The sequence below is a fragment of the Acanthopagrus latus genome, chromosome 4, assembly GCF_904848185.1.
Source record: "Acanthopagrus latus isolate v.2019 chromosome 4, fAcaLat1.1, whole genome shotgun sequence".
Taxonomy (NCBI): domain Eukaryota; kingdom Metazoa; phylum Chordata; class Actinopteri; order Spariformes; family Sparidae; genus Acanthopagrus; species Acanthopagrus latus.
Genome location: NC_051042.1, coordinates 14,832,522 through 14,846,452, shown reverse-complemented (window position 1 = coordinate 14,846,452; position 13,931 = coordinate 14,832,522). Strand labels below are relative to the sequence as shown.

Here is a 13,931-nt window from a genome sequence, read left to right as displayed (position 1 = left end):
TAACCTCCTCATAACAGTCATTTAGAGGACACGCAGCAGAAAGTTTATCTTGGTGCGTGTGTCTATGTGTGCGCGCATCACATGGATTGCGTGTCCCATTCATGATTTCCGGTGGATCGTGCGGATACAAGCAGCAGGTAGGAGCCATGAAAGAAAAAATAAACACTGTGCTGATGTTCTGGCACCGAATGCGTCAGATGATGTTTTTACGAATGTGATTCTGTGGGACAGTGAACTAAAATGTTGCGCAATAATCAGGATTCTTCCTACAGTTTCGATTTGTTTTTTTTCTGATGTGTTAGAAGAGTGTGGAAGCAGCAGCCATTTGAAAGCTTCATTTGATTCCCCACGCACCGTTGTTATGGTGTGTGTGTGTATGTGTGTGTGTTGTGTTCGAACTGAAGACCCATTTTTTATGCACATTAGAATAAAGAAGGAGGGAAATCTTTCACAGAGGAATAAAGTATGGCATTCACAATGTAAGTCAAAGGAGCTGTGTGTAGCATTGAAAACGATATTCAGTCTTAATATTAGTGAAATATTGCTTTTTATATATAATTTTCCAGTAAGTTAATAAAGAAGGAGAGCAGAGGGGAATAGGTCCACAGAACGCTGTTTGAAGCTAGACAGGTGGCAGGGTCTGCCAAATATAAACAAAGTAAAACGGTATGAAATTGTGTTGTCCTTTATGGTCAGTTTGTTCATTCAGTTTGTATAAGCACAAAAAGAAAATCAAATATCAAAGACTTGTTTTTCACAATGGCCCATTCCAGAATAATGTATGTTATAAAATTGGACTATAATTACAATTGTTGAGGTCACTCTTTGCAACACTTTATATTTAAGGTTTATTGATGACCAGTAAAATTTTCACCCTCCCATATGGAATTTTGTCACAAATGCTCCGTATGTGAGGGATCTTCAAAAGGTGTGTTTCTGTGTATTTGAGAATATCAGTAGCGGCGTTTCACCCCAAAAATCCAATATATCAAGCTCGGACTTTATGTACTGCTGGGTATCCGGTAAAATTACCCCCAGGTGTCCATACAAAATCCTATCTCAACCCTTAATTATCATGATGTATTTGTTGATTGTATTTTGCATTTGTAATGTAAGTTATGAAATAAGTTTTGGGGAGTAACATTACACGATTTGCCTCTGAGCTGTATTGGAGTAGAGGCAGAAGTGAAAGCACTCAAATTACAAATGACAAATTAAAGTGCACTTACTCAAGTCTACTGGATTAAACCAAGGTCACTGCAAAATCAGAAATAAATTAATACATGATACTAAGGCGCAAGTTAATTTAAAGGTACATAAAGAGACAAACTGGAGCAGAAATGTCAAATTGTGTTGTGATTTCTAAATTAATCCATGCCTACTTTTATTTTTAATATTATTTTGGTGCATCTAATGGTATAGTAATTCGAGCAATTTATTTTTCATGTTCTTTTTTTATTAATGGTTTTGGCGGTTTCAGCTGCGCCCTGCCTCTAACTTACTGGAGAAGTTTCCGGTGAGGTCCAGCCTGCTGCTGTGACGTGCGTGTTTCTACACTGACATCCAACAAACCAACCTTACTTCTCAGGTCTCCTCACAGCTGTCACATGCCACCAGCCAGATGTGACCCACTGCTGCAAAGCTTGGGAAACACTGACTGATGTGACCTCGGGACCCCCTCGTTGGTCATAATGGGATGTGGCACCTCCGTTGCTACGGAAACACAAGGGAAAATAGTAGACACAGGTAAGTGTACCTTTCCTTCAACAAGAGTCACATATTGTCCTGTCAGCAGGAAAATGTGGTTGACATGTTGCCCCCGAGGAAAGGTGTGAAGAAACACCCTGGCAGCAAATTAGAGCTGACACGACAGCACACCTGGTCTGTGGGTAGATGAGCACAAACAGGTCATACGTGTTGCACACTAATGATGTGCAAGCTCACTAAAAATTTACAGTAAATTAGGCTTTTATTATGAATAAAATCAGCTGAAATTGATGGTATCTGCCAGCACAAATGAAGGTTTAGTCAGGAATAACCATGGACCAAAAGAGCGATTCAGACTTTTTGGAGGATGAGATCACAGCGATTGTGGAAGAGACTGAAACCAGACAACACATACTATTCAGGGGACTAAATAGCAGGTTGACGAGTGTGGTCACTGCTGCACATTGCTCAAGTCAAGTCAAGTCTAGACTTTGCTTAGAGATGAGATCATTTCCAGGTTAAAGTGAAGTTGTTGTCTTTTAAATAACTGCTTATTTGTGGTTTTCCACTTAAACACATAGATAGTATTTATTGTTCAAAGGGTAACTGTGGCTCCAGAGAAGGCTCGATATAATCTGATAAAATAACCTCCATTGGTGTCACTCAGTGGCTGTATTGCATTGTGGGTAATGTAGGCACCTGGTTTTGAAAAGGGAAAAGAACGGGTGGAATAAAAAAGGTGATATCTCAGGTTCTGTTGTATTGATTTTGATCAGTATTTGTAGTGTCTAGTGTAGGCTAGTGGACTGCTTTTCAAAACCTGCTTCCTACATTACCCACAGTGCAACTTAGTGAGTGACATCACTGGAGGCAGTTTATCAGATTACGTGCAGCTTCCTCTGGAGCCACAAAAGGCTTTAGACTACCTTCCTCACATATGCAGTAGTATTCTCTAAGACCTGTAAGCACAATTAAAGGTGCACATTGGTGGATCTTCCCTTTAAGTGCTTGTCTCTGTTTTTATCCTGATGATCTCCTCTGTGAAGCATTTGGTAACATTATTTGGGGAGTGCTCCTTAAATTGTTAATTTTCCCAGTAGTCGAGGCAGAGATATTTTACTCATCTCACTGTCACACTGTGCTGTATGAATCCGATGATAATTAATTTTTGCAGTTGTAACTCTTCCTCTGACTTGTTGCACACACCCCAGATGTTTGACAGATGGTGCTTTGCTTTTCTTCAGTGTCTGTCTTCTCTCCTCTCTTTAATGAATGCCGTTTCTCCTGAAAGCTTTCTTAATTTGCTTAGCTTTTCCAGTTCCACTGTCACTCATGACCTCCCCTGTGTCTTGTTATCTCTCTCCCTATATGTTTGTGCGTGCGTGTGTGTGTTGCCTTGCGCATGTTTTTATTTAATTACCGGTTTCTTATGCTGAATTGTAGATTTTCTTCTCACAGATGACACAGTGAAGACTTCCAACCCGGCTCTGAGTAAGAATCCTCTCATCTTTATAGATCAATCTGTCACATGTGACGTGTGCATGCACCCGTGTGTGTGTGTGTGTGTGTGTATATCTGTATACATTATTTATATTCACCTCTTGTTTTTCACATTGCTTATCATCAAAACATGCACTGTCAGTTCTTGATTTAGAGACACAGTAAAGAAATATTTCTGTCCAGAGCTTAAGTGTTAATTCATGAACTGTATGTTCTGTATGTGACTCCATGTATTTAAACATGTCCTCCATCTAAATAGCTGTGTTTTGTCGTAGCTTTAAAGTCGGCCGTCTTGATTCAGCGATGGTACCGGCGCTACATGGCCCGCCTGGAGATGAGGCGAAGGTACACCTGGAACATCTTTCAGTCGATCGAATACGCCGGCGAACAGGACCAGCTACAGGTAGCACAGGCATTCCATCTCAATAAAAACAAGCCCCAGGCGCCAGAATAACTTGTTGCCATTTTCTGCTGTATGCTCATTTTTCTACAATATGCGTCACATCACGTCATATCCCAGAATGCTGCTACTAAGGTTCTTATGTTGTTTAAAGCCCTAAATTGTTTGCTTAATTTATTTGTTGTAACGCACTCCGGTACAACCTTTGGTTGTTCTTAAAGCACTCTGTAGGTAAATGTAACCATGACCTTGGCCTCACATTTCATGTATATGAGCTGAGTCTTATGTCAGCAGTGGATGGGGATGATGATGATAATGTTACAATGGTGGGAGGGTTGCCAAGCCAGAGACCACTGAAGAACAATGACACTGCTGGATATTTTTCAGCAGTGTTTGTGCAACAAAACCAGATATTTTCGAAACGTTGTTGGGACATTCTGTAGACATGTCTGTAGCGAGAAAAGTGGGTCATTTAATCATACGTAGGCTACGCTATTCCTAAACGTAGCCAGGTGTTTTGTGCCTAAACCTCAGCAGACTATAAGCACAGCATTGTTACAGCACTAAACAAAACTTAAAGGGGCTCCATGTGACAGTTTGTTGCAAGTTGAATGTGTCTCTCACTTTTCCATTGGCCACAGCAGAGCAGATTGTGTGTTGATGTGAAAAATGAGACCTTCTCTGTCTGTCTCTTTTGGTTGCCTCCGGTATACTCTCTCCACTCTGCTAACAAATAGCAGCAGTGGCTAATGAAAGTTTAGTAATGGTTAAGTTAACCAGAGCCCCTTTTAAATACATTTTTAGTTGTAGTATAAAGAAAATTTCATTTGTAACGTGTGTGTGGTTTGCGGTAATGTAATCTTGCCATTTGTTCTGGTGACTGGGTTGATAAAAACTGAAGTAGATGGGTATGCTATTTTTCAAAAGCCGTATCAAGCTTGAACACATTTTGTCTTTATTTCTTCAGCTCTCGAGTTTCTTCAGTTTTATGCTCGACAACTTCACTCAGCTGAATGGAAGTGGGCCAGGTAAGGAGCGTCAAACAGGCCATCTAAATAATGTATTGAATGGATGGATTTGATTTCATCTGTGCTATTTTGAAAGTGTTAATTTTACAGTGCCGCCATACGGATGTGATGTAACAGATTACAAGTGAAATCAGGGACTACAGATGTTTTCTACTTTGTTATTTTGTGTGTGTGTGTGTGCTTTCACCTTCTATTCATATATTTAATTCAGCTTTAGATGTCATTTTTTTGGGTTTGTTTATGCTGGTATGCTATTGTGTGATTCTTGATTGTCAAAAAAAAAAAAATGTAAACTGTGAACTGAGAGCTGATATTGTATTAATACTTTATTTCAGCAAGTTTATTAGTCAGTGTTAAGTGGTTGTTGTTTTGAACGTGTTCTAACACAAAAGGATTATATATAGATGCATTTTTCACCTCCATTAGATTCACACCGGTTTTGTTCGTCATGTCTCTGTATTTTGGTCTGGATTAGAAAGCCCATTGCGTACACCCTGTTGCTTAGCAACTCCCGTGAATGTGGAGGCCAATGTGTCGGTGTGTTGCACCGACACAGCTGTGGCTTAAGTATGTTCTGACCCACTCATCCAGCAGAAAAAAAAGCATAATGCTCCACTGACAAGCTTATCCTCAGGTCAGCCCTTGTTGTTGGACATCCACTGTCCTCCTCGCGGGTTTTACATTGACTCAGCATAAGTCACCGGAAGAGGCCAGACTCTGTTGTGTGTATTCACTCGGCACAGCATCTGTGTTTGTAAGCGTGTGGCAGAGACGAGGACACGTGATGGTTACTACAGGGGAAATAGACCAGAGGAATACGCCTGTAGCTGAATGTCTGTTCATGCCTTGTTTGTTTGCATAAATTAGAGGCCATCGTTTTTTTCATTAGCATATCGGAGTGGTCTTTTAATACAACAGTGAGGCCGCACGGAGCTGGATGTGGCGCTGCGTCAAGCTGTTTATTAAAAAGGATCTACAAATTAAAATCTGTATATAGAACATGTTTTAATTCAGCGGGGGAACCCTGCTGTGGATGGGAATATCATCTTCTTTTTGTTTTTTATTCCACACATTCGTCTTTCGTGTCAAAACCTGATGTCTGCATCACCTACTAAGGTTGAGTCAGTACTCAGCCTAAACAACAGTCCTGTACTTTTTCCCAAAGCAAGTTTCCTCTGAGAACAATGTGTGAAATAACCCGTACTCGTGATGAAAGAACACCAAACTGAAGTTTGTTTATTCAGCGTCAATACTTCTGGGATCAAAAACATTGATCTGAAGCTTTCCTGTCAGTTTTCTTTCTTTCTTCAACTTATAATAGCAACTCCTGATCAACCCATAAACATTTCAGGCTTGAGTTGTCATATGTGAACATGTGTAGTCTTTTTTTGTTACATTGAGTGTTAAATAGCTCTACATTATAACAATACTCACTGTTATAAAGTGTTTGGTCAGTCGCTGTGTCTCTCCTCCCCCTGCTCATGCAGTAAAAGAGAAAATACATTTTCTGGTATCGCTATAAAAGAGATAATAATAGCCCTGACGGCAGTATTTGATTACCTGAATACTTTTAATTGCAAGGCTACACTAGTATAGCTCAATGTAAGACAGATTACACCTACTGTATTGATATTGCCTATGTTTAACAGTTCAGTGTTTTACAGTAGTTTTATGTGTCATGAAAAGATTCTGTTCACCAGCAGGACTGGATTGTGTGCGAGCCTCTGTATGTATGTTCACACTGGGTTTTCCAGACTTGATCTCCCAGCTGCTGGACCCGGTGGTGGACCCCTGGTTAGACAGAGAGACCTGCTACAACTTGATCCAGATTCCTGAGTCGTACGCCGGCCCCCGACTGTCGTTTCCTCTCTCTGTGTCCGATACAAATGCTCTCCTCAGTGCGTTCAAGGAACAGCAGGTACAGAATCTGGGTCTTTTCTTTCTCACTCTTAGTTTTGATTGTCTGGTTTAGATCCTCTGAGTGCTTTTAGGAACTCTTTTTTTTTTTTCTTTTTTTTTTAGACTCTTCATGCCAGATACGTTCTGCAGCTGCTGTACGAGACCAAAAAGCTCCTCAAACAGATGCCCAACGTCATCCACTTGTCGACATCCTACGCCAAAGAGATCACTATATGTGGTGGGTGACCAAGACCTCAGCTCATTCATTCAACAATTTGTTGCCTTGGTGCTGCTGCTGGTGCTTCGTCTCACAGCACAGTCACAGAAAAAAAGAAATGACCTGCTTACCGGATAAATGATTGCTGATGTTTGTAAATGTGTTTTTAAATACAGTCGTCCGTACCTTAATGGCAGTGTTCCAAGAAAGGAGGTCTTGTTTATTTGCACACTGATTAGGCACTTGACTCCTCATCCGCGACTGCCTCCTCCTGCAGAGTCGCATCTCATTAAACTCGAGAATACTTGTGACTAAGGCAAAAAACACACACTGTTTTGTTTGGTGGTTGAGGTGGAGTGATTAGCTGTCATGTTTTAATGCCATTTAGGAGTATTAGACATCCAACTGAGCCAGAAATGTTATTCCAATTTCTCCTTCGCTGTGATTTTACTTTTGATACAGGTGATCTGCACGGCCGACTCGATGACTTACTTCTCATATTTTATAAGGTAAAGCTACGTGTTTTTATGGAAAACAATGTTCTATCAGATAAGGTATATTTTATTGATCCCCTGTCAGGCAAATTCAATTTGAGCCATCAGCACAAGGGAACGAAAGTAGCAGTGCAAGGGTAGGAATATGTAAAGATAAGGAAAAGGCCAAATTCTCAGCTTTGTCTTTTTTTATGTTGCCCTTCAGAATGGCCTTCCGTCTGCGGAGACGTCATATGTGTTTAACGGGGACTTTGTGGACCGTGGGAAAAAGTCGATCGAAGTGGTCGTGCTCCTGTTCGCCTACCTGCTGCTTTACCCCGACTACATGCACCTGAACCGAGGGAACCATGAGGACCACATAATGAACCTCAGGTGGGTTAGAGAAGGGAAGTGGCAGGAATATTAATCATCATGCAAACATGAGAGTGTTAAAATTACAGCGTCCCATTGTCATGTCTCTGTGTTGTTGTTTCAGATATGGGTTCACAAAAGAAGTCATGCAGAAGTACAAGGTACAGACACATGTCTTTATTCTGCTTTTGTTACGTCCAGAAGCTCGGAATGACCTGTTATCACTTTGGGACTGTGGTTGTTTGCAGACTCACGGCCGTGAGATCCTCCAGCTGTTTCAGGACGTCTTCAGCCTTCTGCCCGTGGCGACGGTCATTGACGGAAAGATCCTGATTGTTCACGGGGGGATTTCAGACCAGACTGACCTGGACTTCCTCAGCACCATAGAGAGGCACAAGGTCAGTGGAAACAGGTAGCCAACCATAGCTTCTAGTTGGAGGACAGGTGTAGGATGAAGGTTGGCTGCTTGTCTAGGCTCAAGACCCTATTGACTGCAATCATCAAATATGGCCACTAGAGGTCAGAAAAACTATTTTATAAATGGTGACAAATTCATAAGCCACCCTGCATCTTGTTTCCCGCTGTTTAGTTGTGGTCTCCACAATGTTCTGAGCTAAATATTGTGCCTGTAAGCTTCCTACATGCTAGACTTTCTTCAGCGGTCCATCAGTAACTTTGTTTGTCTGCTGCAAGGCTGGATTACCAACAGGATTAGTGGGCAGCAGGTGTACGAGCCTTAATTTGTGTTAAATTGTTTGTGCTAAATTGAATATTAAATATAGAATGAAAAATAAAAAAAGTTAATTGGATATATACACCATAAAAGCATTATATAAATTGAAATCATTTGGTGAGGCCTGCTTTGTGTCAAAATCTAGTTTCAAGACGTCAGGACGACGTACATACCTAAATTCACTCATTAAAGGGGCAATATGTAGTCTTGGTGAAGAAATTTAATCCCAGAATTTTAACATTTACAATATTAATGAGTTGATAATACAAACTCAGAAATATTTATCTTTTAGATAACTTAATAAACAAATAAGGTCCCCAGAACACTGTTTGAAGCTAAATAGGTGGCAGGGTCCACCAGTCTAAACAAAGTAAAATAGTATTATCTTTCTCTTCTGATTAAATGTCTTCTTGTAAAACCGGTACACAATGCACAGAGACTGGGAGGAGCACAAGGTTAACAGAGGCCCAGTTGCTCATTTTTATTTTATTTATATATATATATATATATATATATATATATATATATATATATATATATATGCCTTTTTATTGTTTGCAGTTTACTTTTCTATTCTTTGGAATGACTTTCTCCTCTGATAACAGAAGTGGTCTTTCATGAATACAACACATTCAAAATAGTAATATCTTAATCATCAGCAGTCTCAACTGAATTATAGCTGAATGCACAGGTTCATATACAATTGGCAAAATGTAATTCAGGGAAATTTCAGTCATTTGTAAAGTCAAGTCAAGAGGTTTTACCATCCGTACAACATAATGTAGGTTATCCTCCATCTTTAAACACTCAACATAATGTTCTTCAGTCTGAACCTCAATTTAGTAAACTAATTCCTTTGTACACATTTTATCTCTGCTCTTCCAGGTGAAATCTGCCCTGAGGTTTCCCAGACACAGTTTGGAGCAGCTTGACATCAGCCAGTCCTGCAGACAGATGAAAAGATTGAGATCGACCGACAGCTCTCGTCCCAGCAGCAGTCACAGTCACAGCAAGGGCCAGAGAACCCCGAACCAGAGGTGTGACGACAGCCCTGCGATGTTGCATGGTTGTTATGAGTGTTAAAGGTCTGTGCACATTAAACCCTCTCCCCATTTTTTCTGTAGAAAAAGGCGATGCAGGCTTAGCCGCCAAGACAGCGCCATCTCCACCTCTTCTTCCTCGTCCTCATCGTCCTCGTCCTCTTCGCTCTGCTCTCCTCGAACTCCATCCTGCCTCACGCCTCGCCAGTGCCCGGTGTCTCCCAGCATGCCTTACGCCATCAACGTCCTCCAAGTGCCTTTCTTGGACTCCGCGTCCTCGGTTCCCCTTCCTTCACCTCAGCAAAATGAATGCGAGTGGAAGCAGGTTGGAGGAGAAATTAATATTGTTGAGCTGTGCCCAGTATTGTGGTGTGATCAGCACTTGTGTCTCCTCTTCTCTCTCCCGCAGATCGTGGATATATTGTGGAGTGACCCTAAAACCCAAGAAGGCTGCAGTCCCAACACGTTCAGAGGAGGAGGCTGCTACTTCGGCCCCGATGTCACCCAGAGACTGCTGCTCCAACACGGCCTCCAGCTGCTCATCAGATCCCATGAATGCAAACAGGAGGGATACGAGCTCTGTCATGGCGGACAGGTATACTGGATGCAATAAATTAGACTGTCCAAAAGTCTAAAAAAAAAATGTCTGGAGGGGGTGAATGTGTGCTTGTTGTTTCCATAGGTGATCACCATTTTCTCAGCGTCAAACTATTACGAGGAGGGAAGCAACCGTGGAGCGTACATCAAAGTGGGCAGAGAACTGGTGCCCCGCTTCTACCAATACCAAGTCAGCCGCACGACACGCAAACTCACCCTGACGCAGAGGTACAGCTGGTGTCTGCTGTGTGTGTGCTTGTTCAAAATGTGGTTCAAAAGTACTTAAATGATTTGTCAATTAACGGATTAGATCATGGCTACAATTTTGACATTTAATTGATTTAGGTTACAGTTTAGGTTATTTATCAACCGCCAGGATCTCCCATCTGAGGATCCTCGGCACTATCTTAACAATTCGTAACATTTCTGCATTAAAATGTCTAAAAATGGCAAACAACAAAGTCCAAACACAGAGAAATACAAATATTTTCAAGGTAATAGTGCATCTCACTTGGTTGAAATGCTGCCCTGGCTTGTGGGAGAATCAGAAAGGGAGAAAGGAAGTTGAGTTACACAACTAAATGTGATGTAAATAAATCTTTATGACATGTAAAGGCGGTTGTTTCTCAGTGAAGACCGCAATTTGCATGATAGAACAGACTACGTCTCCCAGGCGGAAGTTACATATTCTGCATTTCAATTGTAATAAATTGAATTTTGTTGGATTCTGGACTTCTTAGTAGTCAAAACCGGTTATTTGAAGATGCCACTGGCTCTGTACAAATCTAATATGCATCATAACTATTTTATAAAAAGTTATAAACTAAAAGATTAATAGATTACTCAAATAAATAATTGACAGATTCATCAATAATGTAACCAGATGTTTGTAAGTTCTGTACGACAGCTCGATCTCTGTTACTGACCCGTGTTTGCATGTGTGTCTGCAGAGTGCGAGCTGCAGAAGGCTCGGCTCTCAGGGCCCTGAAGGAGAAGCTGTTCACTCATCGCTCTGAGCTGATGTCGGGCTTCCAGCAGTACGACCACAACAACACCGGTGAGCTCTTCTCACGCTGTTTAACTCACTGATGCACATGTATCAGGCTCACATGTGTCATTGTTATATGTAAGCACTTCTTTTTTTTTTGTTTTGTTCAGGTAGTGTATCAGTCAGTGAATGGGCTCTGGTGTTGGAGTCCGTACTGAGACTGGACCTGCCCTGGAGGACGCTGCGACCGCACTTAGCCCGCCTGGCACCAGATGGCAGTGTGGAGTATCAGTCCTGCTTCGAGGATATGGAGTCAGGAAATCCTCTCACTCAGGTCAGAGAAGTAACCAAGTGTATTTACTCAAGTACTGTCATTTAAAGGACTATTTGAGATATTTGTATTTTACCTTAGTATTTTAACTTTTTTACACTTTAATGGGACATGCTGTACCTGCTACTCCACAGCATTTATTTGATGCCTGTAGAATCTTTTTTTTTTCAGGAGCTTAATGACAGTAGATTTGAATAAGGTGTAGTTTTTAAGAGAAAGAAAGTTGATTTTTGAGCCTCTCCCCAGGCTGTCAGATGTTGTCACAGGTCCGAAGCCACCCCAAGCTGAAACGTAAACGACACAGACTTGCTGCCAGTTCAAGCTTTTTTGTGTTCTTCGTGCCCTAATGTGTCCTTATTTGTTCACATGCTGTATGGACCATATACAATTCTGCTGACTTAGTGATATCCAGACTGTTTACAGCATTGAGATTCTTCTGACATCTTCCATCTTTTACTTTTTTTCTTCTGATACTTTTACTTAAAATAGAATTTTCCCTAGTCGGGATCACCGTATTTATTCTACATCTGCTGCTATTAAACACAGCTAGTGGGTTGTTTTGGAATGTACTGTTGTGTTCTGTCTTTTTCTCCTTTCAGGTCACTCCAAACTTGGCTGAAACTCTGTTCAGATACAGGACAGACATCGAGATAATATTCAACATTATAGACAAAGACCATTCAGGTAAAAAAAAAAAAAAAAAAAAATTACTTTCTTTTAAGAAGCTGTGTCAGTAGTTCAGAATATTATCCTTATAGTTCAGTGTTGGAGGTGTTTACTGTATGTGTTGACATGATCAGGTTTGATCTCCATCGAAGAGTTTCGTCACACCTGGCGTCTCTTCAGCGCCCACCTGGGTGTTGACATCGACGACAGAGCCATCGATGACCTCGCCCGGAGCATCGACTTCAACAAGGACGGTAGTATAGACTTCACCGAGTTCTTAGAGGCCTTCAGAGTGGTCCACAAGCTGGACAGCAAGGATCAGCACCTAAACGGAAAGACGGATAGAGAGAAGTATTCATGAGGGGAAGAACCTGGGTGCTAAGTCGGTGATCAGCAGAGAAATGATGTCAAGTTTCTAGATTAGAGAAACTAATCTACCTTTAAACATGTAAACACACACAAAAAATAGCAGTGATTCAATAATGTACCAAACAATTATTGGTAAAAAAAAATGTATTTGTTAATGTATTTTTAGCCGAACTAGCAGCCAGTCAGCAACCACTTTGGTTTCCATGTTAAACATCTCATAAACTCAGACTTTGTACAGATTTTCTCGTTCCCTAGAGGAGATCCTTAAGATTTGGTGATTGACTGACCTTTCATAGAACCACCAACATGCCAAAGTTTTCGGCATAGTGAAATATATCCATGTCAACTACATACACTGACATAGCTTTGGGTACAAACATTTATTGTTCCTTGACAATGAATCCTTGTGACTTTGGTGATCTACTGGAGTTTTCATTTAGTGCAATCGCAGGCTGACATTTATGAGCATTTAAGTGTGGAATGGCACAACTTAGTTGGATGGATTGACATGAAGTAGTATCCAGAGGGATTGTTTTCAATGGGAAATGGCTGCATTTAAACAATGCTCACACATCAGTGGCAGCAAACAATCATGGAACGAGCTGAACTGACAATTGGGAGCAATTTGGTTCTTCGGTGTTTGGCCCAAGGACACTTTGGCATGTTGACAGGAGGAGCTGCCAACCCTGGACAATCCACTTAATTTCCTGAGCCACCGCCGCCCCATGTTGTCGGGCATATGGAAGTTCCTGGCGTAAAGCTGCAGAGAAAAGTTAACCATGAACCTACAGGACCCTTGACCAAGTCAAAAAGAAACTGCTCGAAGAAGTCTGAAACGGGTTCTGAGCTACATATTTCAGGTGCAGTCTGATTTAGTACAGATGTCACCTCTGATGGCAAACCTGTGAGAAACTTGGTGTTCAACTGCTACAGCAGGAGTAACAGTGTGATGCAGCGCTGATGGAGTCTCCCGGCAGCGCAGTGGTGTATGAGGCCCAAAGCAACAGAATTAAACTCAGAGCGATTTGGCAGACCTGTGAATGTTTGTGCATGCGTTTCATTCGTCGGTTTTGAAACAGAGCGTATCATGTCAACCAGTACTTATAATGAACATGAAAGATGTATTATAGAATCAGGCTTTATTTATGATGTAATTTTATTGTAATTTTAGTGTTAACAGCTTAAACAACAAATCTGTCCTGATTCTGTTTTAACTTGTATCGTATTTCTCCCAGCAACTCCACCATCCACACCAACACTGAATGTGATGAGTGGTGTTTTCGCTGCAAACTTCTTGGTCTGAATGAGGCTTCATCATTAGAGGGGAAAAACCCTCCTGCTGAAGTTGGGGTTTGTGCGGGTGTTTACCAAAAAAGAATAAAATTGCTTTTTTTTGCTTTATTTGTTGTCTATATTTTTAGTGTGATTCAATGTGTATGTGTGTGTTCGTTCTTATACTTCATTCTGGCTTCCTGGCCACTATAATTTACCAAAGGTGAGAGCACTTAAACAGGCCCAGGCATCCTGTCAGCCTGAGTAAATGATGGGTTCAGATTTTACTGAAACACACACACACACACACACACCCTAGAGTTGCAAAAGGGCTCCAGA

General features: G+C 41.2%; 1 protein-coding gene across 7 annotated transcripts; it reads left to right on the top strand.

Annotated features, from left to right (window-relative positions):
- Positions 1-6: 6 nt before the first annotated feature.
- On the top strand, positions 7-13,721 carry ppef1 (protein phosphatase, EF-hand calcium binding domain 1). 7 transcript variants are annotated; one of them, XM_037095222.1, is made up of 19 exons: positions 7-137; positions 1,589-1,746; positions 3,166-3,198; positions 3,483-3,610; positions 4,575-4,635; positions 6,390-6,553; positions 6,658-6,772; positions 7,214-7,260; positions 7,451-7,617; positions 7,721-7,757; positions 7,845-7,994; positions 9,215-9,366; positions 9,454-9,694; positions 9,779-9,964; positions 10,052-10,194; positions 10,917-11,023; positions 11,125-11,288; positions 11,885-11,969; positions 12,086-13,721. In XM_037095222.1, the coding sequence occupies exons 2-19, from the start codon at positions 1,692-1,694 to the stop codon at positions 12,310-12,312; spliced, it is 2,262 nt and encodes a 753-aa protein (XP_036951117.1). In that variant the 5' UTR covers positions 7-137; positions 1,589-1,691; the 3' UTR covers positions 12,313-13,721. The 7 variants fall into 7 exon arrangements, with proteins under 7 accessions (XP_036951117.1, XP_036951115.1, XP_036951114.1 ...); XM_037095220.1 differs by having other exon boundaries at positions 3,151-3,198; XM_037095219.1 differs by having other exon boundaries at positions 9,454-9,964.
- The last annotated feature ends 210 nt before the right edge of the window (positions 13,722-13,931 follow it).

Excerpts from the sequence above, each read along its gene's own strand:
- ppef1 (XM_037095215.1), top strand. The coding sequence starts at position 1,692 with ATGGGATGTGGCACCTCCGTTGCTACGGAAACACAAGGGAAAATAGTA. Across the intron at positions 4,636-6,389 it reads GCTGAATGGAAGTGGGCCAG|ACTTGATCTCCCAGCTGCTG; the intron begins GTAAGGAGCGTC and ends TGGGTTTTCCAG. Across the intron at positions 7,995-9,214 it reads GCACCATAGAGAGGCACAAG|GTGAAATCTGCCCTGAGGTT; the intron begins GTCAGTGGAAAC and ends CTGCTCTTCCAG.